Source organism: Oncorhynchus nerka, linkage group LG8, assembly GCF_034236695.1.
Source record: "Oncorhynchus nerka isolate Pitt River linkage group LG8, Oner_Uvic_2.0, whole genome shotgun sequence".
NCBI lineage: Eukaryota > Metazoa > Chordata > Actinopteri > Salmoniformes > Salmonidae > Oncorhynchus > Oncorhynchus nerka.
The window spans coordinates 8,397,020-8,424,926 of record NC_088403.1 but is presented as its reverse complement, the minus strand read 5'-3'; the positions used below and the strand labels follow the sequence as shown (position 1 = coordinate 8,424,926).

General features: G+C 46.4%; 1 protein-coding gene across 2 annotated transcripts in view; it reads left to right on the top strand.

Annotated features, from left to right (window-relative positions):
* The first annotated feature begins 285 nt into the window (after window positions 1-285).
* LOC115119720 (TBC1 domain family member 15-like) overlaps window positions 286-27,907 on the top strand; it is a 121,892-nt gene continuing 94,270 nt past the window's right edge. The window contains exons 1-5 of one of the 2 annotated variants that reach the window (XM_065021290.1): window positions 286-569; window positions 1,204-1,302; window positions 1,397-1,468; window positions 6,583-6,742; window positions 16,374-16,599. In XM_065021290.1, coding sequence (XP_064877362.1) covers window positions 546-569; window positions 1,204-1,302; window positions 1,397-1,468; window positions 6,583-6,742; window positions 16,374-16,599 — 581 coding nt within the window. In that variant the 5' untranslated portion in view covers window positions 286-545. The remainder of the gene's footprint in view (window positions 570-1,203; window positions 1,303-1,396; window positions 1,469-6,582; window positions 6,743-16,373; window positions 16,600-27,907) is intronic. The other variant, XM_065021289.1, reaches the window with a different exon arrangement.

Genomic DNA, 27,907 nt, shown 5'->3' with positions numbered 1-27,907 from the left:
ACTCGGTACATATGACAAATACAATTTGATTTGAATATTTGACTGAATATGTACAGGGTTTTACAACCTTTGTCTGGAATAAAAGCCACAAATTAAACACTAAACAACATCCTATGACAAAGTCCAAAGGTGCCACCTCCCACTCCTACTGCTGGGTGTAATCATTAGTCCAAACAGTTCCAAAAAAACCGAGAGATTCTATTGGACAGATTAAGGTAGGTCCCGCCCCGTTTCGTTCCGTTTACGAAACGTTTTGCAACAGAATCAGGATAATGACTACACCCCTGTTAACGCTAATGTTCCCTGGCGAATGTTTGCGGAAGTTGAAGCTTGAACAAATAACAGTTCAATTAATAATCTCTGTTGTATGCGAGATACACTCAACTTTTTCAATTATCTCGTTATCTGCGTCGTTGGTTTACAATGAATGTGTCAAAAATCAGCAACACACATTGACGAGTATTTAGTTATTTATTCTGCCCTCCCAAAACAACTGGAAACACGTGAGCTGTCCTACTACGTCGTCGTCAGCTGAGACAGGCGACATGGCGACTTCAGCGGGCTTCAAGGTGCTGAGAATTAATATATATATATTTGCTTTGTTTTGTTCGCATTGTCAACGGATCATGTTGTCCTGTGAGGTTTTGTAAATAGTTTAACCGAAAACAGTTGGCTAGAAGTTGAACAAAAACATTGTCGACACTTGACAGTTAACGTTAGTTAGTAGAAGTTGCCTGTCCAGTTGGCAGAATAGTGTAGATTCATGTGAAACGGTCATAAGAAGTTACGTGTAAAACGTTGAACCTGTCGACTTCCAGAATACCAACAGGCTCATGTTGTTAGCTTTCATAGTGACAAGTCGAGCTAACTTGTTGTAACGTTACTAACAACCACCAAAACAAACATGCAAAACAGTTTAAAAGTTGTCAGGAAGTTGGTTGAGCCAGCTACCTAGTTAGCCACAACATCACATTCCTGAAAAAGGTAGAAAGGTGAAAGAATGTGAAATTGGTCAATGTTCAAAGAGAAAATTATAAACAATGCAGCAAATGTATCCCATTACATTATCACATGGACATAGCACTTGATTTGGATGAAGTTAGCTAGCTAGCTACATTAGGCCTATTTGTTTACCAAGTCTCCAACAACAACATAACATGAGTTGTATTCATCTCTGAATGCGTTTCCCTCTTTCTCTCTCAGGTTCTGTATGAGCATGATGGAGTTTTTATACACACCAACCCAGAAAGGAGTGAGGAGCAGGATTCTCTGACTTCAGGATCCCTGCGTGTCCTGGACCAGGTATGTCAATATGGAACAACAGAATGAGATGTATCCTTCCCTGTAATGATGTCCACAGATCAGACTGAACATTCCTTCTCGTCATTTCTACCAGGATGGAGACATCGTGCTGGAATATAAACCCGTGGAAGATGTTGACCACTCTGCCATGCTGTGTGCTGCCAAGGTTAGACTTTATTTACATATCTTTTGATGTAATATTCCATGTTTCAGGTCATCATAAACAAAGTGTACACATGTGCATATAGTCAAATACTAACAAGATTACTCTTATCAATTTTACTGGTACATTCATATAGAAAAACTGCTAATTGGCGTTTGGCCACAACTGTTGTCTGGTGCTGACAACACAGACAGACAGTGCAATTTGTTTAACATGGAAATAGCTGTTCTATCAGTCAGACTACAGTAGCAGCCGATGTGTGGTGTTCAATGTAGACCTACATTTCATGAGACCTTTGGGAAAAAAAACACACGCAGGACTTGACGTGAACCTGTTTATCCACTTGTCCTTCAGACCAGGAGGTGACTGGAAATGGTGTTTGATGCAAGAAACCACTTAAAATACAATTCATTATTATTCTGACATTATTACAGGGAATTAGACAAATTATACTACCTTCTGCCTATTGGATACTTATATTATTCAAGCCTGTCTCAAAATACAACACTGGCCCTTTAAGACCAAAACAAAAGCCCTTTACCTGACTCACTTTTCAAAGATGTCTAGAAATGTATATGTTTGGTGGTCTTGTAGGAAGCAATCACTCCCCTATTGCTGACTACAGATGATCTATCACTGGGCTAATACCAACGCAGTTAGAACAGTAAAACTAAATGTTCTGTCATACACGAGGTATAAGGTCTGATATACCACCGCTGTCAGCCAATCAGCATCCAGGGCTTGAACAGATGATCTATCACTGGGCTAATACCAACCTAATTAGAACAGTAAAACTAAAACAGTCTGATATACCACAGCTGTCAGCCAATCAGCATCCAGGGCTTGAACCACCCAGTTTTTAATTGTGTGTGTGTATATAGGCCTACTGCAGCTCTGATTGGTTATGCCACCGGTCTGTGTAGAGTACGGGCTGAGTGGTGCCTGTCAATGCAATAGAATCATACACCGATGCGTTCTGACTACAACAACATCTCTTGCATCGTTAGTTTTGCCTACTAAGTCTTGCACAATTAGTTTTGTTTCGGTATGTTGCGTTGAAAGTGGCTAATATCGCATTGACTCGATCACAATTAGTTTTGTTTCGGTATGTTGCGTTGGAAGTGGCTAATATCGCATTGACTCGATCACAATTAGTTTTGTTTCGATATGTTGCGTTGGAAGTGGCTAGTAACGCATCGACTCGATCACAATTAGTTTTGTTTTGTTGGAAGTGGCTAATATCGCATTGACGCGATCACAATTCCCACAGTAAAGGGAAACGTTGATAGTGTTAACTAAAGGGGGGAAACCTCTATGAAGTGGAGTGAAGTTCAACCTCGTCCTTCTCTGCGCGGGCTGATATTTTGTCTGCGCAGTGTCCGCACAGCTTAAAGGGAACATTAGTCAGGATTATGGTGACAACACTCCACATTTTTATATGTTGGCTTGGCTGTATCCATGGTGACACATCGGTTGTCTTGAGAGCTCGACGATGACTGTCAAACCACACCTCACCTTGGTCATGTGACAGCAGCATCGCTTCATGTTTCCTGACTCTGTTTCTCTGCTGCACTAGAGTGCAGATGTTCTAGTGATCTCTGACTGAAATAAAAGCCCTTGAGAGCGGACATGCAACAGGAAACCAAAGCCCAGAAGTATATCCTGATTCCTGAATCTAAAATGGTTCATCCCGGTCGTGATGAAAACACATAGCTAGCTCATCTCTTCATGGAAACTAACTCTCCTCTCTCTACCAGCCACTCAGGACAGATGTCTGTCAGTTAGGTTCTCTGTGGAGAAAAAAAAAAGATCCCTTATTCTCTTTCTCTGTCAAAACCGGTTTAATTTGAATAGCCTCTCATAGTATTTCCAGCCTTTGCTGTATTTATTTGTACCACTACCTACCCAGCCAGCCACCAAGCCAGCCAGAACTATGTACTGTATATAGATAGTACAACATTTTGGGCTCACTTAGACATTTCTGAAAAACAGCAGATTTAAAAAAAAAATTGAATATCTACATTGGAGTACAGAGGAGCATTATCAGCAACCATCACTCCTGTGTTCCAATGGCACGTTATGTAGCTAATCCAAGTTTATAGTTTCAAAAGGCTAATTGATCATTAGAAAACCCCTTTTCACAGAACAGTGCAAACTGGTTCTAACCAAAAGAGAAGTGGGGGGCCCCGGTGCACAACTGAGCTAAAAGGCAAGAACATTTGTGTCTAGTTTGAGAAACAGATGCCTCACATGTCCTCAACTGGCAGCTTCATTAAATAGTTACTGCAAAACACTAGCCTCAACATCAACAGTGAAGAGGCGACTCCGGGATTCTGGCCTTCTAGACAGAGTTGCGAAAAAGAAAGCCATATCTCAGACTGGCCAATTAAAAATAAAAGATTGAGCAAAAGAACACAGACACTGGACAGAAGAAGATTTGGAAAAAGAGTGTTATGGACAGACATCTGAGTTTGAGGTGTTAGGATCATAAAGAAGAACATTCATGAGATGCAGAAAAGATGCTGGGAGGAGTGCTTGATGCCATCTGTCAATCATGGTGGAGGCAATGTGATGGTCTGGGGGTGCTTTGGTGGTGGTAAAGTGGGAGATTTGTACAGGGTAAAAGGAGATGGTCTGGGGGTGCTTTGGTGGTGGTAAAGTGGGAGATTTGTACAGGGTAAAAGGAGATGGTCTGGGGGTGCTTTGGTGGTGGTAAAGTGGGAGATTTGTACAGGGTAAAAGGAGATGGTCTGGGGGTGCTTTGGTGGCGGTAAAGTGGGAGATTTGTACAGGGTAAAAGGGATCTTGAAGAAGGAAGGGTAAAAGCTATCACTGGGAGATTTTGCCACGGAGATGGTCTGGGGGTGCTTGTGGACGTGGCTTTGTACAGGGTAAAAGGAGATGGTCTGGGGTGCTTTGGTGGCGGTACAACAGGACAATGACCCAAAGCACAGCTCCAAACTATGCAAGAACTATCTAGGGAAGAAGCAGTCAGCTGGTATTCTGTCTATAATGGAGTGGCCAGCAGTCAGCTGGTATTCTGTCTATAATGGAGTGGCCAGCAGTCAGCTGGTATTCTGTCTATAATGGAGTGGCCAGCACAGCCACCGGATCTCAACCCTATTGAGCTGTTGTGGGAGCAGCTTGACCGTATGGTACTTAAGAACGGCCCATGAAGCCAATCCAACTGGTGGGAGGTGCTTCAGGAAGTATGGGGTGAAATCTCTTCAGATGACCTCAACAAACTGACAACTAGAAGCCAATGGTCTGCAAGGCTGTAATTGATTCTTTGACAAAAGCAAAGTTTGAAGGACACAATTATTATTTAAATTAAAAATCATTATTTATAACCTTGTCAACGTCTTGACTATATTTCCTATTCATTTTGCAACTCATTTCAGGTATGTTTTCATGGAAAACAAGGACATTTCTACATGACTCAACTTTTGAACAGTACTGTGGATAGTACAGTATATGGGTAGTACAGTATATGGGTAGGTGTGTGTACTGTATATAGATAGTACAGTATATGGGTAGGGGTGTGTACTGTATGTAGATAGTACAGTATATGGGTAGGGGTGTGTACTGTATGTAGATAGTACAGTATATGGGTAGGGGTGTGTAGATAGTACAGTATATGGGTAGGGGTGTGTACTGTATGTAGATAGTACAGTATATGGGTAGGGGTGTGTACTGTATGTAGATAGTACAGTATATGGGTAGGGGTGTGTACTGTATGTAGATAGTACTACAGTATATGGTAGGGTGTGTACTGTATGTAGATAGTACAGTATATGGGTAGGGGTGTGTACTGTATGTAGATAGTACAGTATATGGGTAGGGGTGTGTACTGTATGTAGATAGTACAGTATATGGGTAGGGGTGTGTACTGTATGTAGATAGTACAGTATATGGGTAGGGGTGTGTACTGTATGTAGATAGTACTGGGTAGGGGTGTGTACTGTATGTAGATAGTACAGTATATGGGTAGGGGTGTGTACTGTATGTAGATAGTACTGGGTAGGGGTGTGTACTGTATGTAGATAGTACTGGGTAGGGGTGTGTACTGTATGTAGATAGTACAGTATATGGGTAGGGGTGTGTACTGTATGTAGATAGTACAGTATATGGGTAGGGGTGTGTACTGTATGTAGATAGTACTGGGTAGGGGTGTGTACTGTATGTAGATAGTACTGGGTAGGGGTGTGTACTGTATGTAGATAGTACAGTATATGGGTAGGGGTGTGTACTGTATGTAGATAGTACTGGGTAGGGGTGTGTACTGTATGTAGATAGTACTGGGTAGGGGTGTGTACTGTATGTAGATAGTACAGTGTATATGGGATAGTACAGTATATGGGGTGTACTGTATGTAGATAGTACAGTATATGGGTAGGGGTGTGTACTGTATGTAGATAGTACAGTATATGGGTAGGGGTGTGTACTGTATGTAGATAGTACTGGGTAGGGGTGTGTACTGTATGTAGATAGTACTGGGTAGGGGTGTGTACTGTATGTAGATAGTACTGGGTAGGGGTGTGTACTGTATGTAGATAGTACAGTGTATGGGTAGGGGGGTGTACTGTATGTAGATAGTACAGTATATGTGTAGGGGATGTACTGTATGTAGATAGTACAGTATATGGGTAGGGGTGTGTACTGTATGTAGATAGTACAGTATATGGGTAGGGGTGTGTACTGTATGTAGATAGTACAGTATATGGGTAGGGGGTAGATACTGTATGTAGATAGTACAGTATATGGGTAGGGGTGTGTACTGTATGTAGATAGTACAGTATATGGGTAGGGGTGTGTACTGTATGTAGATAGTACAGTATATGGGTAGGGGGGGTGTACTGTATGTAGATAGTACAGTATATGGGTGGGGGGGGGTGTACTGTATGTAGATAGTACAGTATATGGGTAGGGGGGTGTACTGTATGTAGATAGTACAGTATATGGGTAGGGGGGTGTACTGTATGTAGATAGTACAGTAGTATGGGTGGGGGGTGTACTGTATGTAGATAGTACAGTATATGGGTAGGGGGGGGGGTGTACTGTATGTAGATAGTACAGTATATGGGTAGGTCTGAGTATACCTGTATTCTTTCTCCCAGGAGTCTAGTTCTGTGTTTGAATGGGGCCAGCGGCACCAGGGTCCGAGCCAAGACCCAGGAGACGAGCCTACCAGGCAGGGGGAGCACCAGCTGAGCTGTGAGACAGAATGGGACATGGTTCACACTGTTCAGTTCAGGAAGAAACCCAGCAACCATGAAGGTGAGTGGAAGAGAACACCCTAGAACACAGCAGAACACCCTAGAACACAGCAGAACACAGCAGAACAGAGTTGGCCCGGGTAGGCCACAGCAGAACACCCTAGAACACAGCAGAACACCCTAGAACACAGCAGAACACCCTAGAACACAGCAGAACAGAGTAGGCCCGGGTAGGCCACAGCAGAACACCCTAGAACACAGCAGAACACCCTAGAACACAGCAGAACAGAGTAGGCCCGGGTAGGCCACAGCAGAACACCCTAGAACACAGCAGAACACCCTAGAACACAGCAGAACAGAGTAGGCCCGGGTAGGCCACAGTAGAATGGCCATTGATTTGACCTTTTTCTTTAGTCAGGGAAAGTCATGGAGAACATATCAATGTTTTAGCATCATCATGCTTCCTCTATGGAGAGACATGTCACTATTCCTTACCTGTCCAGCTGATATATTGTCATTACCTGGAGCCTACTGCAATGAGATATGTCCGGTTTGAACTGTCAAAGTTTGAACTGTCAAAGTCTGTTCAGTACGGGAACCGCAATGTCTAGTACGGGAACCGCAGATATGTCTAGTACTGGGTCAGCAACCGCAATGTCTAGCACTGGAACCGCAATGTCTAGCACTGGAACCGCAATGTCTAGCACTGGAACCGCAATGTCTAGCACGGGAACCGCAATGTCTAGCAATGTCTAGCACTGGAACCGCAATGTCTGGAGCACTGGAACCGCAATGTCTAGCACTGGAACCGCAATGTCTAGCACTGGAACCGCAATGTCTAGCACGGAACCGCAATGTCTAGGGTAGGTCTGCAACCGCAATGGAACCGCAATGTCTAGCACGGAACCGCAATGTCTAGCACTGGAACCGCAATGTCTAGCACTGGAACCGCAATGTCTGGCACTGGAACCGCAATGTCTGGCACTGGAACCGCAATGTCTGGCACTGGAACCGCAATGTCTGGCACGGGAACCGCAATGTCTGTACCGCAATGTCTGGTACGGGAACCGCAATGTCTGGCACTGGAACCGCAATGTCTGGCACTGGAACCGCAATGTCTGGTACGGGAACCGCAATGTCTGGTACGGGAACCGCAATGTCTGGTACGGGAACCGCAATGTCTGGTACGGAACCGCAATGTCTGGTACGGGAACCGCAATGTCTGGTACGGAACCGCAATGTCTGGTACGAACCGCAATGTCTGGTAACCGCAATGAACACGGGAACCGCAATGTCTGGTACAATGTCTAGTACGAACCGCAATGTCTGGTACGGGAACCGCAATGTCTGGTACCGGAACCGCAATGTCTAGTACTGGAACCACAATGCAACATAATTGTTGTTCTTGGCCTTGCCGTTCTGCGGTTCTTCCTGGCAAGACTTAACCTTGTTAAGCGTGCAGCGGTCTCTCTCATATATACAGTATATTTCCCCATCTCTGTCCTCTCTGGCTGGTCTCTCTCATATATACAGTATATTTCTCTCTCTCTCCCTCCTCTCTGGCTGGTCTCTCTCATATATACAGTATATTTCTCTCTCTCCCTCCTCTCAGGCTGGAATTCCAAAACACCTCCCCTCTTTACGTCCAGAAGCTGCTTTAGCAGAGCGACCATGATTAAGTTGGTTGGAGGAGAGGAGACTAATTGCTTCACTTTTCCCACAGTACGATCAATCTTCTCCAGCAGGCCCTTGGGGGATTAATCAGGCCTCCTGCTACTTCCTGCTCTGCAGACATTTAAATGTCAAGCGAGTCAAATTAAAAAGCATTACACATGGATCTATACAACTATAGATGAAGTGTGGCATGAACGTTGTGCTGCTTGTCTCTCTGCATTAGGAAAACCCCTAGCGAGAATACACACACATACTCTAATTTGTGTGTGAGTAAATGTGTAGTGTTGTGTATCTAAACCCCCCCTCTCTCTCCATCTCTCCCCTCTCTCTCACCCCCACCTCATTGTGAGTACATGTGTTGTGTATCTAAATCCCCCCTCTCCATCTCTCCCCTCTCTCTCTCCCCCCCACCTCATTGTGTGAGGACATGTGTAGCGTTGTGTATCTAAACCCCCCTCTCTCCACCTCCCTCACCTCATTGTGTGTTTCTGTGTATATCCTGTCTCTAAACCCCTCTCCCTCTCTCCATCTCCTCCCCCTCTCTCCACCTCCCTCACCTCATTGTGTGTTTCTGTGTATATCCTGTCTCTAAACCCCTCCCTCTCTCCATCTCCTCCCCCTCTCCACCTCCCTCACCTCATTGTGTGTTTCTGTGTATATCCTGTCTCTAAACCCCCCCTCTCTCCACCTCCCTCACCTCATTGTGTGTTTCTGTGTATATCCTGTCTCTAAACCCCCTCCCTCTCTCCACCTCCCTCACCTCATTGTGTGTTTCTGTGTATATCCTGTCTCTAAACCCCCCTCTCTCCACCTCCCTCACCTCATTGTGTGTTTCTGTGTATATCCTGTCTCTAAACCCCTCTCCCTCTCTCCATCTCCTCCCCCCTCTCTCACCTCCCTCACCTCATTGTGTTTCTGTGTATATCCTGTCTCTAAACCCCCCTCTCTCCACCTCCCTCACCTCATTGTGTGTTTCTGTGTATATCCTGTCTCTAAACCCCCCCTCTCTCCACCTCCCTCACCTCATTGTGTGTTTCTGTGTATATCCTGTCTCTAAACCCCTCCCCTCTCTCCATCTCCTCCCCCTCTCCACCTCCCTCACCTCATTGTGTGTTTCTGTGTATATCCTGTCTCTAAACCCCCCCTCTCTCCACCTCCCTCACCTCATTGTGTGTTTCTGTGTATATCCTGTCTCTAAACCCCCCCTCTCCACCTCCCTCACCTCATTGTGTGTTTCTGTGTATATCCTGTCTCTAAACCCCCCTCTCTCCACCTCCCTCACCTCATTGTGTTTCTGTGTATATCCTGTCTCTAAACCCCCCCCTCTCTCCACCTCCCTCACCTCATTGTGTGTTTCTGTGTATATCCTGTCTCTAAACCCCCCTCTCTCCACCTCCCTCACCTCATTGTGTGTTTCTGTGTATATCCTGTCTCTAAACCCCTCTCCCCTCTCTCCATCTCCTCCCCCCTCTCCACCTCCCTCACCTCATTGTGTGTTTCTGTGTATATCCTGTCTCTAAACCCCCCTCTCTCCACCTCCCTCACCTCATTGTGTGTTTCTGTGTATATCCTGTCTCTAAACCCCCCCTCTCTCCACCTCCCTCACCTCATTGTGTGTTTCTGTGTATATCCTGTCTCTAAACCCCTCTCCCTCTCTCCATCTCCTCCCCCTCCCACCTCCCTCACCTCATTGTGTGTTTCTGTGTATATCCTGTCTCTAAACCCCCCTCTCTCCACCTCCCTCACCTCATTGTGTGTTTCTGTGTATATCCTGTCTCTAAACCCCCCCTCTCTCCACCTCCCTCACCTCATTGTGTGTTTCTGTGTATATCCTGTCTCTAACCCCCCTCTCTCCACCTCCCTCACCTCATTGTGTGTTTCTGTGTATATCCTGTCTCTAACCCCCCCCTCTCTCCACCTCCCTGACATCATTGTGTGTTTCTGTGTATATCCTGTCTCTAAACCCCTCCCTCCCTCTCTCCATCTCCTCCCCCTCTCTCCACCTCCCTCACCTCATTGTGTGTTTCTGTGTATATCCTGTCTCTAAAACCCCTCCCCTCTCTCCATCTCCCCCCTCCCCCTCACCTCATTGTGTGTTTCTGTGTATATCCTGTCTCTAAACCCCCCCTCTCTCCACCTCCCTCACCTCATTGTGTGTTTCTGTGTATATCCTGTCTCTAAACCCCCTCCCTCTCTCCACCTCCCTCACCTCATTGTGTGTTTCTGTGTATATCCTGTCTCTAAACCCCCTCTCTCCACCTCCCTCACCTCATTGTGTGTTTCTGTGTATATCCTGTCTCTAAACCCCTCCCTCTCTCCATCTCCTCCCCCCCCCACCTCCCTCACCTCATTGTGTTTCTGTGTATATCCTGTCTCTAAACCCCCCTCTCTCCACCTCCCTCACCTCATTGTGTGTTTCTGTGTATATCCTGTCTCTAAACCCCCCTCTCTCCACCTCCCTCACCTCATTGTGTGTTTCTGTGTATATCCTGTCTCTAAACCCCTCTCCCTCTCTCCATCTCCTCCCCCTCTCCACCTCCCTCACCTCATTGTGTGTTTCTGTGTATATCCTGTCTCTAAACCCCCCTCTCTCCACCTCCCTCACCTCATTGTGTGTTTCTGTGTATATCCTGTCTCTAAACCCCCTCTCTCCACCTCCCTCACCTCATTGTGTGTTTCTGTGTATATCCTGTCTCTAAACCCCCCTCTCTCCACCTCCCTCACCTCATTGTGTTTCTGTGTATATCCTGTCTCTAAACCCCCTCTCTCCACCTCCCTCACCTCATTGTGTGTTTCTGTGTATATCCTGTCTCTAAACCCCCCTCTCTCCACCTCCCTCACCTCATTGTGTGTTTCTGTGTATATCCTGTCTCTAAACCCCTCTCCCTCTCTCCATCTCCTCCCCCTCTCCACCTCCCTCACCTCATTGTGTGTTTCTGTGTATATCCTGTCTCTAAACCCCCCTCTCTCCACCTCCCTCACCTCATTGTGTGTTTCTGTGTATATCCTGTCTCTAAACCCCCCTCTCTCCACCTCCCTCACCTCATTGTGTGTTTCTGTGTATATCCTGTCTCTAAACCCCTCTCCCTCTCTCCATCTCCTCCCCCTCTCCACCTCCCTCACCTCATTGTGTGTTTCTGTGTATATCCTGTCTCTAAACCCCCCTCTCTCCACCTCCCTCACCTCATTGTGTGTTTCTGTGTATATCCTGTCTCTAAACCCCCCCCTCTCTCCATCCCTCACCTCATTGTGTGTTTCTGTGTATATCCTGTATCTAACCCCCCCCTCTCTCCACCTCCCTCACCTCATTGTGTGTTTCTGTGTATATCCTGTATCTAACCCCCTCCCTCTCTCCACCTCCCTGACATCATTGTGTGTTTCTGTGTATATCCTGTCTCTAAACCCCCTCCCTCTCTCCACCCCCTCTCTCCACCTCCCTCACCTCATTGTGTGTTTCTGTGTATATCCTGTCTCTAAACCCCCCCTCTCTCCACCTCCCTCACCTCATTGTGTGTTTCTGTGTATATCCTGTCTCTAAACCCCCTCCCTCTCTCCACCCCCTCTCTCCACCTCCCTCACCTCATTGTGTGTTTCTGTGTATATCCTGTCTCTAAACCCCCCTCTCTCCACCTCCCTCACCTCATTGTGTGTTTCTGTGTATATCCTGTCTCTAAACCCCCCCCTCTCTCCACCTCCCTCACCTCATTGTGTGTTTCTGTGTATATCCTGTCTCTAAACCCCCCCCTCTCTCCACCTCCCTCACCTCATTGTGTGTTTCTGTGTATATCCTGTCTCTAAACCCCCCCTCTCTCCACCTCCCTCACCTCATTGTGTGTTTCTGTGTATATCCTGTCTCTAAACCCCCCTCTCTCCATCTCCTCCCCCTCTCTCCACCTCCCTCACCTCATTGTGTGTTTCTGTGTATATCCTGTCTCTAAACCCCCCTCTCTCCATCTCCCTCACCTCATTGTGTGTTTCTGTGTATATCCTGTCTCTAAACCCCCCTCTCTCTCCACCTCCCTCACCTCATTGTGTGTTTCTGTGTATATCCTGTCTCTAAACCCCCTCCTCCATCTCCCTCACCTCATTGTGTGTTTCTGTGTATATCCTGTCTCTAAACCCCCTCTCTCCACCTCCCTCACCTCATTGTGTGTTTCTGTGTATATCCTGTCTCTAAACCCCCCTCTCTCCACCTCCCTCACCTCATTGTGTGTTTCTGTGTATATCCTGTCTCTAAACCCCCCTCTCTCCACCTCCCTCACCTCATTGTGTGTTTCTGTGTATATCCTGTCTCTAAACCCCCCCCTCTCTCCCACCTCCCTCACCTCATTGTGTGTTTCTGTGTATATCCTGTCTCTAAACCCCCCTCTCTCCACCTCCCTCACCTCATTGTGTGTTTCTGTGTATATCCTGTCTCTAAACCCCCCTCTCTCCATCCATCTCCCCCCTCTCTCCACCTCCCTCACCTCATTGTGTGTTTCTGTGTATATCCTGTCTCTAAACCCCCCTCTCTCTCCACCTCCCTCACCTCATTGTGTGTTTCTGTGTATATCCTGTCTCTAAACCCCCCTCTCTCCACCTCCCTCACCTCATTGTGTGTTTCTGTGTATATCCTGTCTCTAAACCCCCCTCTCTCCACCTCCCTCACCTCATTGTGTGTTTCTGTGTATATCCTGTCTCTAAACCCCCCTCTCTCCACCTCCCTCACCTCATTGTGTGTTTCTGTGTATATCCTGTCTCTAAACCCCCCTCCTCCACCTCCCTCACCTCATTGTGTGTTTCTGTGTATATCCTGTCTCTAAACCCTGTCTCTCCCTCTCTCCATCTCCTCCCCCTCTCCACCTCCCTCACCTCATTGTGTGTTTCTGTGTATATCCTGTCTCTAAACCCCCCTCTCTCCACCTCCCTCACCTCATTGTGTGTTTCTGTGTATATCCTGTCTCTAAACCCCCTCCTCACCTCATTGTGTGTTTCTGTGTATATCCTGTCTCTAAACCCCCCTCTCTCCACCACTCCCTCACCTCATTGTGTGTTTCTGTGTATATCCTGTCTCTAAACCCCCCTCTCTCCATCTCCCTCACCTCATTGTGTGTTGCTGTGTATATCCTGTCTCTAAACCCCCCTCTCCACCTCCCTCACCTCATTGTGTGTTTCTGTGTATATCCTGTCTCTAAACCCCCCTCTCTCCACCTCCCTCACCTCATTGTGTGTTTCTGTGTATATCCTGTCTCTAAACCCCTCTCCCTCTCTCCATCTCCTCCCCCTCTCCACCTCCCTCACCTCATTGTGTGTTTCTGTGTATATCCTGTCTCTAAACCCCCTCTCTCCACCTCCCTCACCTCATTGTGTGTTTCTGTGTATATCCTGTCTCTAAACCCCCCCCTCTCTCCACCTCCCTCACCTCATTGTGTGTTTCTGTGTATATCCTGTATCTAACCCCCCCTCTCTCCACCTCCCTCACCTCATTGTGTGTTTCTGTGTATATCCTGTATCTAACCCCCTCCCTCTCTCCACCTCCCTGACATCATTGTGTGTTTCTGTGTATATCCTGTCTCTAAACCCCCTCCCTCTCTCCACACCCCCCTCTCTCCACCTCCCTCACCTCATTGTGTGTTTCTGTGTATATCCTGTCTCTAAACCCCCCTCTCTCCACCTCCCTCACCTCATTGTGTGTTTCTGTGTATATCCTGTCTCTAAACCCCCTCCCTCTCTCCACCCCCCCCCCTCTCTCCACCTCCCTCACCTCATTGTGTGTTTCTGTGTATATCCTGTCTCTAAACCCCCCCTCTCTCCACCTCCCTCACCTCATTGTGTGTTTCTGTGTATATCCTGTCTCTAAACCCCCCTCTCTCCACCTCCCTCACCTCATTGTGTGTTTCTGTGTATATCCTGTCTCTAAACCCCCCAGTCTCCACCTCCCTCACCTCATTGTGTGTTTCTGTGTATATCCTGTCTCTAAATCCCCCCCTCTCTCCACCTCCCTCACCTCATTGTGTGTTTCTGTGTATATCCTGTCTCTAAACCCCCCTCTCCACCTCTCTCCATCTCCTCCCCCTCTCTCCACCTCCCTCACCTCATTGTGTGTTTCTGTGTATATCCTGTCTCTAAACCCCCCTCTCTCCATCTCCCTCACCTCATTGTGTGTTTCTGTGTATATCCTGTCTCTAAACCCCCCTCTCTCCACCTCCCTCACCTCATTGTGTGTTTCTGTGTATATCCTGTCTCTAAACCCCCCTCTCTCCATCTCCCTCACCTCATTGTGTGTTTCTGTGTATATCCTGTCTCTAAACCCCCCTCTCTCCACCTCCCTCACCTCATTGTGTGTTGCTGTGTATATCCTGTCTCTAAACCCCCCCTCTCTCCACCTCCCTCACCTCATTGTGTGTTTCTGTGTATATCCTGTCTCTAAACCCCCCTCTCTCCACCTCCCTCACCTCATTGTGTGTTTCTGTGTATATCCTGTCTCTAAACCCCCCTCTCTCCACCTCCCTCACCTCATTGTGTGTTTCTGTGTATATCCTGTCAGTCTAAACCCCCCTCTCTCCACCTCCCTCACCTCATTGTGTGTTTCTGTGTATATCCTGACAGTAAACCCCCCTCTCTACCATCTCCTCCCCTCTCTCCACCTCCCTCACCTCATTGTGTGTTTCTGTGTATATCCTGTCTCTAAACCCCCCCTCTCTCTCTCCACCTCCCTCACCTCATTGTGTGTTTCTGTGTATATCCTGTCTCTAAACAGTCTCTCCACCTCCCTCACCTCATTGTGTGTTTCTGTGTATATCCTGTCTCTAAACCCCCTCTCTCCACCTCCCTCACCTCATTGTGTGTTTCTGTGTATATCCTGTCTCTAAACCCCCCTATCTTCACCTCCCTCACCTCATTGTGTGTTTCTGTGTATATCCTGTCTCTAAACCCCCTCCCTCACCTCATTGTGTGTTTCTGTGTATATCCTGTCTCTAAACCCCTCTCCCTCTCTCCATCTCCTCCCCCTCTCCACCTCCCTCACCTCATTGTGTGTTTCTGTGTATATCCTGTCTCTAAACCCCCCTCTCTCCACCTCCCTCACCTCATTGTGTGTTTCTGTGTATATCCTGTCTCTAAACCCCCTCCCTCACCTCATTGTGTGTTTCTGTGTATATCCTGTCTCTAAACCCCCCTCTCTCCACCTCCCTCACCTCATTGTGTGTTTCTGTGTATATCCTGTCTCTAAACCCCCCAGTCTCCATCTCCCTCACCTCATTGTGTGTTGCTGTGTATATCCTGTCTCTAAACCCCCCAGTCTCCACCTCCCTCACCTCATTGTGTGTTTCTGTGTATATCCTGTCTCTAAACCCCCCTATCTCCACCTCCCTCACCTCATTGTGTGTTTCTGTGTATATCCTGTCTCTAAACCCCCCTCTCTCCACCTCCCTCACCTCATTGTGTGTATATCCTGTCTCTAAACCCCCTCTGACCACCTCCCTCACCTCATTGTGTGTTTCTGTGTATATCCTGTCTCTAAACCCCCCCTCTCTCCACCTCCCTCACCTCATTGTGTGTTTCTGTGTATATCCTGTCTCTAAACCCCCCCCTCTCTCTCCACCTCCCTCACCTCATTGTGTGTTTCTGTGTATATCCTGTCTCTAAACCCCCCCCCCTCTCTCCACCTCCCTCACCTCATTGTGTGTTTCTGTGTATATCCTGTCTCTAAACCCCCCAGTCTCCACCTCCCTCACCTCATTGTGTGTTTCTGTGTATATCCTGTCTCTAAATCCCCCCCTCTCTCTCCACCTCCCTCACCTCATTGTGTGTTTCTGTGTATATCCTGTCTCTAAACCCCTCCCTCTCTCCACCTCCCTCACCTCATTGTGTGTTTCTGTGTAGATCCTGTCTCTAAATCCCCCTCTCTCCACCTCCCTCACCTCATTGTGTGTTTCTGTGTATATCCTGTCTCTAAACCCCCCAGTCTCCATCTCCCTCACCTCATTGTGTGTTTCTGTGTATATCCTGTCTCTAAACCCCTCTCCCTCCCTCTCCAGGTGCTCCTCCTCAACCCGCTCCCATCCCAGAGAAGAGTAAGGGTTCCCGGCTGTTCTTCCGTCTCAGTGACCTGGCCTCGGTCAGGGTGAAGGAGGAGGGCTGGTCCTACCTGGTGTTCACCCTCAGAGACCACAACATGGGGGTTGAGCTGCCTGCCCTACACTTTCACCAGGGAGGTAGTGACGTCTTCCTGGACTGTCTCAGGAAGTACATGCTGTTGACAGAGTACGTAGACCAGACAGTATATATACATGCTGTTGACAGAGTACGTAGACCAGACAGTATATATACATGTTGTTGACAGAGTACGTAGACCAGACAGTATATATACATGCTGCTGACAGAGTACGTAGACCAGACAGTATATATACATGTTGAGATGCATGCTGCTGACAGAGTACGTAGACCAGACAGTATATATACATGCTGCTGACAGAGTACGTAGACCAGACAGTACATATACATGTTGAGATACATGCTGCTGACAGAGTACGTAGACCAGACAGTATATATACATGCTGCTGACAGAGTACGTAGACCAGACAGTATATATACATGTTGAGATGCATGCTGCTGACAGAGTACGTAGACCAGACAGTATATATACATGCTGCTGACAGAGTACGTAGACCAGACAGTATATATACATGCTGCTGACAGAGTACGTAGACCAGACAGTATATATACATGCTGCTGACAGAGTACGTAGACCAGACAGTATATATACATGCTGCTGACAGAGTACGTAGACCAGACAGTATATATACATGTTGCTGACAGAGTACGTAGACCAGACAGTATATATACATGTTGAGATGCATGCTGCTGACAGAGTACGTAGACCAGACAGTATATATACATTCTGCTGACAGAGTACGTAGACCAGACAGTATATATACATGTTGATATGCATGCTGCTGACAGAGTACGTAGACCAGACAGTACATATACATGTTGAGATGCATGCTGCTGACAGAATACATAAACACACTCAACTTCGTCTCTCAAAAATAGAACTGAGGGAGTGGGGCTAGGTGAGGGAGTGGGGCTAGGTGAGGGAGTGGGGCTAGGTGAGGGAGTGGGGCTAGGTGAGGGAGTTGGGCTAGGCGAGGGAGTGGGCTAGGCGAGGGAGTTGGGCTAGGCGAGGGAGCCGGGCTAGGCGAGGGAGCCGGGCTTGGCGAGTCTAATACAACTTATTCCACTTAATTCAAATGTTCAAAATTAGTACAAAAATAAATTTAAAAAACTTTAGCAATGGAACAGCCAGGGAATAGTGTTGTATGTAACAGCCAGGGAATAGTGTTGTATGTATTGCCTCTGGTAACACTGGGTATGTGGTGATCTTTGTGTTCCTCGAAGGGCCACTATCCTGTCAGCCAAGGCCCAAGCCCAGTCCCACTGTGAACACAATTACAGGTTAAACAGACAGTCACTAGTGGACCGAGCAGAGCAATCACACCCTCGACAGACACACTCCAGAACACACTGTGCTCTCCAATCGAAAGTCAAGTCTTTCCCAGTGCTGGAGATGATTGCTTTCAGGAAGGTATGACCCCCCTGCCCCCCTGGTTCCTCCTATCCCCCTGTGGGTTCCTCCTATCCCCCTGTGGGTTCCTCTCTACTCCTATCCCCCCTGTGGGTTCCTCCTATCCCGCTGTGGGTTCCTCCTATCCCGCTGTGGGTTCCTCCTATCCCCCCTGTGGGTTCCTCCTATCCCCCCTGTGGGTTCCTCCTATCCCCCCTGTGGGTTCCTCCTATCCCCCCTGTGGGTTCCTCCTATCCCCCCTGTGGGTTCCTCCTATCCCCCCTGTGGGTTCCTGCTATCCCCCCTGTGGGTTCCTCCCTGCTCCTATCCCCCCTGTGGGTTCCTCCTATCCCCCCTGTGGGTTCCTCCTATCCCCCCTGAGGGGTTCCTGCTATCTCCCCTGTGGGTTCCTGCTATCCCCCCTGTGGGTTCCTCTCTAATCCTATCCCCCTGTGGGTTCCTCCTATTCCCCCTGTGGGTTCCTCCTATCCCCCTGTGGGTTCCTCCTATCCCCCTGTGGGTTCCTCCTATCCCCCTGTGGGTTCCTCCTATCCCCCCTGTGGGTTCCTCCTATCCCCCCTGTGGGTTCCTGCTATCCCCCCTGTGGGTTCCTCTCTGCTGCTATCCCCCTGTGGGTTCCTCCTATCCCCCTGTGGGTTCCTCCTATCCCCCTGTGGGTTCCTCCTATCCCCCTGTGGGTTCCTCCTATCCCCCTGTGGGTTCCTCCTATCCCCCTGTGGGTTCCTCCTATCCCCCTGTGGGTTCCTCCTATCCCCCTGTGGGTTCCTCCTATCCCCCTGTGGGTTCCTCCTATCCCCCCTGTGGGTTCCTCCTATCCCCCTGTGGGTTCCTCTCTACTCCTATCCCCCCTGTGGGTTCCTCCTATCCCCCATGTGGGTTCCTCTCTACTCCTATCCCCCATGTGGGTTCCTCCTATCCCCCCCCTGTGGGTTCCTCCTATCCCCCCTGTGGGTTCCTCCTATCCCACCTGTGGGTTCCTCTCTGCACCTTTGTTAGCAGATATAATGGCCAGAAAGAGAGCTTAAACTGTTGCGTTTGATGGTAAATTAAGTGGGTGTCGGTGTAATTCCTAAATTCACCATTAGATGGCTTCAGGTTCTATGGAAGTCAGTCCATTCAGTTGCAGTCAAATATATTAATATCATTACACAATTCACTATTTCTTCTAACATATGTCAGAATTCACCAATCAAATGGTGTTCACACATTTATTTGTTTTGATTTACAACTGGCACAGGACCACCAAAAAATGTGACCTAAACTGAAATTTGGGGCTCCCGAACGGCGCAGCGGTCTAAGGTACTGCATCTCAGTGCAAGAGGCGTCACTACATTCCCTGGTTCGAAATCCAGGTTGTATAACATCCGGTTGTGATTTGGGAGTCCCATAGGGTGGCGCACACTTGGCCCAGCGTCTTCCGTGTTTGGCTGAAGTAGGCCGTCATTGTAAAACAAAAAAAGAAGAGAACTTGTTCTTAACTGACTTGGCAAGTTAAATAAAGGTTAAATAAAGGTTAAATAAAGGTTAAATAAAGGTTAAATAAAGGTTCAATAAAGGTTCAATAAAGGTTAAATAAAAAATAATTATTACGATTTTTCACTTCCAACTAAAACATGGTCTGGACCAAATTACTTTGGTTGGAGGCAAGTAATTCTCTGCAAGTGTAATTTATCCTACTTGTTGTAAGTTGCAGGTGCCTACAGTGTAATTTATCCTACTTGTTGTAAGTTGCAGGTGCCTACAGGGTAATTTATCCTACTTGTTGTAAGTTGCAGGTGCCTACAGGGTCATTTAACCTACTTGTTGCAGGTGCCTACAGTGTAATTGATCCTACTTGTTGCAGGTGCCTACAGTGTAATTTATCCTACTTGTTGTAAGTTGCAGGTGCCTACAGTGACATTTATCCTACTTGTTGTAAGTTGCAGGTGCCTACGGTGTAATTTATCCTACTTGTAGTAAGTTGCAGGTGCCTACAGTGTAATTTATCCTACTTGTAGTAAGTTCCAGGTGCCTACAGTGTAATTTATCCTACTTGTAGTAAGTTCCAGGTGCCTACAGGGTAAAAATGGCCATTCAACCAGTGTTGAAAAGCATCTGTAGTACTTCATCACATCAAATCAAGTGTAATTTGTCACATGCTTCGTAAACAACAGGTGTAGACTAACAGTGAAATGCTTCCTGACGGGGCCCTTAACCAACAACAGGTGTAGACTAACAGTGAAATGCTTCCTGACGGGGCCCTTAACCAACAACAGGTGTAGACTAACAGTGAAATGCTTCCTGACGGGGCCCTTAACCAACAACAGGTGTAGACTAACAGTGAAATGCTTCCTGACGGGGCCCTTAACCAACAACAGGTGTAGACTAACAGTGAAATGCTTCCTGACGGGGCCCTTAACCAACAACAGGTGTAGATTAACAGTGAAATGCTTCCTGACGGGGCCCTTAACCAACAACAGGTGTAGATTAACAGTGAAATGCTTCCTGACGGGGCCCTTAACCAACAACAGGTGTAGACTAACAGTGAAATGCTTCCTGACGGGGCCCTTAACCAACAACAGGTGTAGACTAACAGTGAAATGCTTCCTGACGGGGCCCTTAACCAACAACAGGTGTAGACTAACAGTGAAATGCTTCCTGACGGGGCCTTTACCAACAACAGGTGTAGACTAACAGTGAAATGCTTCCTGACGGGGCCCTTAACCAACAACAGGTGTAGACTAACAGTGAAATGCTTCCTGACGGGGCCTTTACCAACAACAGGTGTAGACTAACAGTGAAATGCTTCCTGACGGGGCCCTTTACCAACAACAGGTGTAGACTAACAGTGAAATGCTTCCTGACGGGGCCTTTACCAACAACAGGTGTAGACTAACAGTGAAATGCTTCCTGACGGGGCCCTTTACCAACAACAGGTGTAGACTAACAGTGAAATGCTTCCTGACGGGGCCCTTTACCAACGACGCAGAGTTAAACATAAACATAGACTGTGACACGAGGCAAAAATACACAGTGATTAAAGATAACATGGCTATATACAGGAAGTACCAGGTAATAACATGCCTGTATACAGGAAGTACCAGGTAATAACATGGCTATATACACGAAGTACCAGGTAATAACATGGCTATATACAGGAAGTACCAGGTAATAACATGCCTGTATACAGGAAGTACCAGGTAATAACATGGCTATATACAGGAAGTACCAGGTAATAACATGGCTGTATACAGGAAGTACCAGGTAATAACATGGCTATATACAGGAAGTACCAGGTAATAACATGCCTGTATACAGGAAGTACCAGGTAAGAACATGGCTATATACAGGAAGTACCAGGTAATAACATGGCTGTATACAGGAAGTACCAGGTAATAACATGGCTGTATACAGGAAGTACCGGGTAATAACATGGCTGTATACAGGAAGTACCAGGTAATAACATGCCTGTATACAGGAAGTACCAGGTAATAACATGGCTGTATACAGGAAGTACCAGGTAATAACATGGCTGTATACAGGAAGTACCAGGTAATAACATGGCTATATACAGGAAGTACCAGGTAATAACATGGCTATATACAGGAAGTACCAGGTAATAACATGGCTGTATACAGGAAGTACCAGGTAATAACATGGCTATATACAGGAAGTACCAGGTAATAACATGGCTGTATACAGGAAGTAGCAGGTAATAACATGGCTGTATACAGGAAGTAGCAGGTAATAACATGGCTGTATACAGGAAGTAGCAGGTAATAACATGGCTGTATACAGGAAGTACCAGGTAATAACATGGCTGTATACAGGAAGTACCAGTACTGAGTTGATGTGCAGAGGTATGAGGTAATTGAGGTAGATATGAACATTTAGATAGGGGTAAAATGACTAGGCAACAGGATAGATAATAGATGGTGGTATAGCATATGTGGGTAGAGTCCAGTGTGTGTGTGAGCATGTGGGTAGAGTCCAGTGTGTGTGTGTTGGGGTGTGAGCTGTGTGTGTGAGCATGTGGGTAGAGTCCAGTGTGTGTGTGAGTCTTGTTTAGCAGTCTTATGGTTTGGGGATAGAAGCTGTTCAGAGTCCTGTTGCTTCCAGACATTGGTACCGTTTGCCGTGTGGTAGCAGAGAGAACAGTCTACGACTTGGGTGACCTTCCTCTGACACCGCCTGGTTTTCAGGTCCTGGATGGCAGGAAGCTCCGCCCCAGTGATGTCATCACGTGAACAGAGATGTCTTCCTTCTTGGTTGTCTGTAGGCTACTAGAAGATGGAGTATTGTTGTGTTTCATTTCATCATTTCGGAATATAAATATATAAATGTGTATAAATATGTATAAATAACTCATCAACTGTGACTGTATCCAGTTGGTATTCTGATAGTATACGTACGGAGCATTCAGAAAGAATTCAGACCCCTTGACTTTTTCCACATTTTGTTACGTTACAGCCTTATTCTAATATGGATTCACTTTTTTTTTTACATTTACATTTACATTTAAGTCATTTAGCAGACGCTCTTATCCAGAGCGACTTACAAATTGGTGCATTCATTTTTCTCTCCCTCATCAATCTACACACAATACCCCATAATGACATCACAGTACCCCATAATGACATCACAGTACCCCATAATGACATCACAGTACCCCATAATGACAACAGTACCCCATAACAGTTTTTAGACATCACAGTATAATGACATTTTCAAATGTATAAAATGACATCACAGTTATTTAACCTTACAGTTAATGACATCACAGTACCCCATAATGACAAAGCAATAACAGTTTTTTTAGATGTATTTTTTCAAATGTATAAAAAAATATAATTTACGTAAGTATTCAGACCCTTTACACAGTACTTTGTTGAAGCACTTTTTGTCAGTGATTACAGCCTTGAGTCTTCTTGGGTATGATGCTACAAGCTTGGCTCACCTGTATTTGGGGAGTTTCTCCCATTCTTCTCTGCAGATCCTCTCAAGCTCTGTCAGGTGGGATGGGAAGCGTTGCTGCACAGATATTTTCAGGTCCCTCCAGAGATGTTCAATCGTGTTCAAGTCCGGGCTCTGGCTGGGCCATTCAAGGACATTCAAAGGTTTGTCCCGAAGCCACTTCTGCGTTGTCTTGGCTGTGTGCTTAGGGTCGTTGTCCTGTTGGAAGGTGAACCTTCGCCCCAGTCTGAGGTTCTGAGAACTCTGGAGCAGGTTTTCATCAAGGATCTCTCTGTACTTTGCTCCGTTTATCTTTCTCTCGGTCCTGACTAGTCTCCCAGTCCCTGACGCTGAAAAACATCCCCACAGCATGTTGCTGCCACCACCATGCTTCACCGTAGGGATGGTGCCAGGTTTCCACCAGACGTGACACTTGGCATTCAGGCCAAGGAGTTCAATCTCGGTTTCCTCAGACCAGAGAATCTTGTTTGAGAGTCCTTTAGGTGCCTTTTGGCAAACTCCAAGTCTTGTGCCTTTTACTGAGGAATGGATTCCGTCTGGCCTGATTGGTGGAGTGCTGCAGAGATGGTTGTCCCTCTGGACGGTTCTCCCAACTCTGGTGCTCTGTCAGAGTGGCCATCAGGTTCTTGGTCACCTCCCTGACCAAGGCCCTTCTCCCCCGATTGCTCAGTTTGGCCGGGCGACCAGCTCTAGGAAGAGTGTTGGTGGTTAAAAAATTATTGGGAACCTTCAATCCTGCAGAAATGTTTTGGTACCCTTCCCCCAGATCTGTGCCTCGACACAATCCTGTCTCGGAGCTCTACGGACAGTTCCTTCCACCTCATTTCTGCTTTGACATGCACTGTCAACTGTGGGACCTTATATAGACAGGTGTGTGCCTTTCCAGATCATGTCCAATCAATTGAATTTACCACAGGTGGACTCCAATCAAGTTGTAGAAACATCTCAAGGATGATCAATGGAAACAGGATTAATCCGAGCTCAATATCGAGTCTCATAGCAAAGGGTCTGAATACCTATGTAAATAAGGCATTTCCATTTATTACATTTTAAGGCATTTGCAAATATAAAAAAAAAAAAACTGTTTTTGCTTTGTCATTATGGGGTTGTGTGTGTAGATTAGTGAGTATTTTTGGTTTCTTTAATCCATTTTAGAATAAGGCTTTAATCTAACAGAATGTGAAGAGAGAAAAATCAAGGGGTCGGAATACTTTCCAAATGCACTGTATGTCCCTTATGAGTACCGGTAGCCTCATTTAATTCATATGATTATTATTGACAATCTCATCAACTGGTGTTACTGCTGATGTTGTTTACAACGTATTATGTTTTATGAAGGCCTGACTGTATCACATCACAATATTGATGTGAACGTGTCTTGTTGGCCAGCGCTCAGTCTACACTGTTTGGTACAGTAACCAGGACTGTGTTGACTATAGTACCTGACATCTCTGAAAGGACACTATGGGTTTGTCTGTTTGGTACAGTAACCAGGACTGTGACTCAGGGGTAGAGGTTTTAACAGACTACAGTACCTGACATCTATGAAAGGACACGACAGGACAACCATGGGTTTGTCTGTTTGGTACAGTAACCAGGACTGTGTTGACTCAGGGGTAGAGGTTTTAACAGACTACAGTACCTGACATCTATGAAAGGACCCTACAGGACAACCATGGGTTTGTCTGTTTTGGTTTTGTGTTTATTTGTTTGTTTCATTATTCCCTTACACATTGATTACTTCCCCATAAGGAGTAGAAAGGGGTGTGGTCCCGTTTGTTCAACCATCTACTGTGACATCAGCATGGTACTATACAGTGCCTTGCGAAAGTATTCGGCCCCCTTGAACTTTGCGACCTTTTGCCACATTTCAGGCTTCAAACATAAAGATATAAAACTGTATTGTTTTGTGAAGAATCAACAACAAGTGGGACATTTATTGGATATTTCAAACTTTTTTGCCCAATTTTTCAGTTTTTGATTTGTTAAAAAAGTTTGAAATATCCAATAAATGTCGTTCCACTTCATGATTGTGTCCCACTTGTTGTTGATTCTTCACAAAAAAATACAGTTTTATATCTTTATGTTTGAAGCCTGAAATGTGGCAAAAGGTCTCAAAGTTCAAGGGGGCCGAATACTTTCGCAAGGCACTGTATATAGAGGCGCTGTAAGAACAGGGCCCCCACCAGCGGCGCTCTGAGAACAGGGCCCCCACCAGCGGCGCTCTGAGAACAGGGCCCCCACCAGCGGCGCTGTGAGAACAGGGGGACCCCCCAGCGGCGCTGTGAGAACAGGGGGACCCCCCTGCGGCGCTGCGAGAACAGGGGGCCCCCTAGCGAGTGGGCCCTGTTATCATTTACAGGAGGCTTCATTGCTCATCCAGCAGTGATTTATGTTGTTTCTGCTGCACTGCTACAGAACCTGGGAGGAGAGATACTCACTCACATAGGCTCTGGTCTAATGTAGTAAACAGGGAATAGGGCTCTGGTCTAATGTAGTAAACAGGGAATAGGGCTCTGGTCTAATGTGTAGTAAACAGGGAATAGGGCTCTGGTCTAATGTAGTAAACAGGGAATAGGGCTCTGGTCTAGTGTAGTAAACAGGGAATAGGGCTCTGGTCTAATGTAGTAAACAGGGAATAGGGCTCTGGTCTAATGTAGTAAACAGGGAATAGGGCTCTGGTCTAATGTAGTAAACAGGGAATAGGGCTCTGGTCTAATGTAGTAAACAGGGAATAGGGCTCTGGTCTAATGTAGTGTAGTAAACAGGGAATAGGGCTCTGGTCTAATGTAGTGTAGTAAACAGGGAATAGGGCTCTGGTCTAATGTAGTAAACAGGGAATAGGGCTCTGGTCTAATGTAGTAAACAGGGAATAGGGCTCTGGTCTAATGTAGTAAACAGGGAATAGGGCTCTGGTCTAATGTAGTAAACAGGGAATAGGGCTCTGGTCTAATGTAGTGTAGTAAACAGGGAATAGGGCTCTGGTCTAATGTAGTGTAGTAAACAGGGAATAGGGCTCTGGTCTAGTGTAGTAAACAGGGAATAGGGCTCTGGTCTAATGTAGTAAACAGGGAATAGTAGTAAAACAGGGAATAGGGCTCTGGTCTAATGTATGGAATAGGGCTCTGGTCTAGTAAAACAGGGAATAGGGCTCTGGTCTAATGTAGTAAACAGGGAATAGGGCTAATGTACAGGGAATAGGGCTCTGGTCTAATGTAGTGTAGTAAAACAGGGAATAGGGCTCTGGTCTAATGTAGTAAACAGGGAATAGGGCTCTGGTGTAGTAAAACAGGGAATAGGGCTCTGGTCTAATGTAGTAAACAGGGAATAGGGCTCTGGTCTAATGTAGTGTAGTAAACAGGGAATAGGGCTCTGGTCTAATGTAGTGTAGTAAACAGGGAATAGGGCTCTGGTCTAATGTAGTGTAGTAAACAGGGAATAGGGCTCTGGTCTAATGTAGTGTAGTAAACAGGGAATAGGGCTCTGGTCTAATGTAGTAAACAGGGAATAGGGCTCTGGTCTAATGTAGTAAACAGGGAATAGGGCTCTGGTCTAATGTACAGGGAATAGGGCTCTGGTCTAATAGGGGAATAGGGCTCTGGTCTAATGTAGTGTAGTAAACAGGGAATAGGGCTCTGGTCTAATGTAGTAAACTAATGTAGTCTAATGTAGTAAACAGGGAATAGGGCTCTGGTCTAATGTAGTGTAGTAAACAGGGAATAGGGCTCTGGTCTAATGTAGTCTAATGTAGTAAACAGGGAATAGGGCTCTGGTCTAATGTAGTGTAGTAAACAGGGAATAGGGCTCTGGTCTAATGTAGTGTAGTAAACAGGGAATAGGAATAGGGCTCTGGTCTAATGTAGTGTAATGTAAAACAGGGAATAGGGCTCTGGTCTAATGTAGTAAAACAGGGAATAGGGCTCTGGTCTAATGTAGTAAACAGGGAATAGGGCTCTGGTCTAATGTAGTGTAGTAAACAGGGAATAGGGCTCTGGTCTAATGTAGTGTAGTGTAGTAAACAGGGAATAAGGCTCTGGTCTAATGTAGTAAACAGGGAATAGGGCTCTGGTCTAATGTAGTGTAGTAAACAGGGAATAGGGCTCTGGTCTAATGTAGTGTAGTAAACAGGGAATAGGGCTCTGGTCTAATGTAGTAAACAGGGAATAGGGCTCTGGTCTAATGTAGTAAACAGGGAATAGGGCTCTGGTCTAATGTAGTAAACAGGGAATAGGGCTCTGGTCTAATGTAGTAAACAGGGAATAGGGCTCTGGTCTAATGTAGTGTAGTAAACAGGGAATAGGGCTCTGGTCTAATGTAGTAAACAGGGAATAGGGCTCTGGTCTAATGTAGTGTAGTAAACAGGGAATAGGGACCATTTGAGAGACAGCCCAGTCTCAGCCCTATATGTGTCCAACAGAATCACATAACTGTCTGTTCATCTATCAGGTGTTTTGTTACAGTTTCTCAGTGGCCTTTAGCAACGGTTTCCCCTCTCTAGTAGTAATAATACCCGCTGTCACACCGTGCCTGTGTCCCAAACACCACACTATCCCCTGTATAGAGGGTCTCTGGTAGGAGTTAGTGCTCTATATATGGGATTGGGTGCCATTTGGGACGATAATAACCGCTGTCACACCGTGGATCTATCCCCTGTATAGAGGGTCTCTGGTTTGTTAGTGCTCTAATATGGAAGGCTTTGGGATTTATTTGTGTTTATTTGCGTAAACGGGAGCTGCTATTGCAGTTTATCCATTTTTTTTTTTGTCTAGATGCTGCCGTGCTGTGATTGGTTATTAAAGGCTTCTCTTGCTGTGATTGGTTATTAAAGGCTTCTCTTGCTGTGATTGGTTATTAAAGGCTTCAATGGATCGGAGGGTTTTACTGTGTTGTGTTTCTACACCATTTCTATGCTAATGCTGCATTGGTGGTGAGTTGTGTTCTGTGTGTGGCTGGCTACATTGTGTTGGTGTGGCCTTCTCTTACCTTCCATCTGCTGTGTCAGGCTAACAGTCTACTGGTCTCTTAGGACCAATT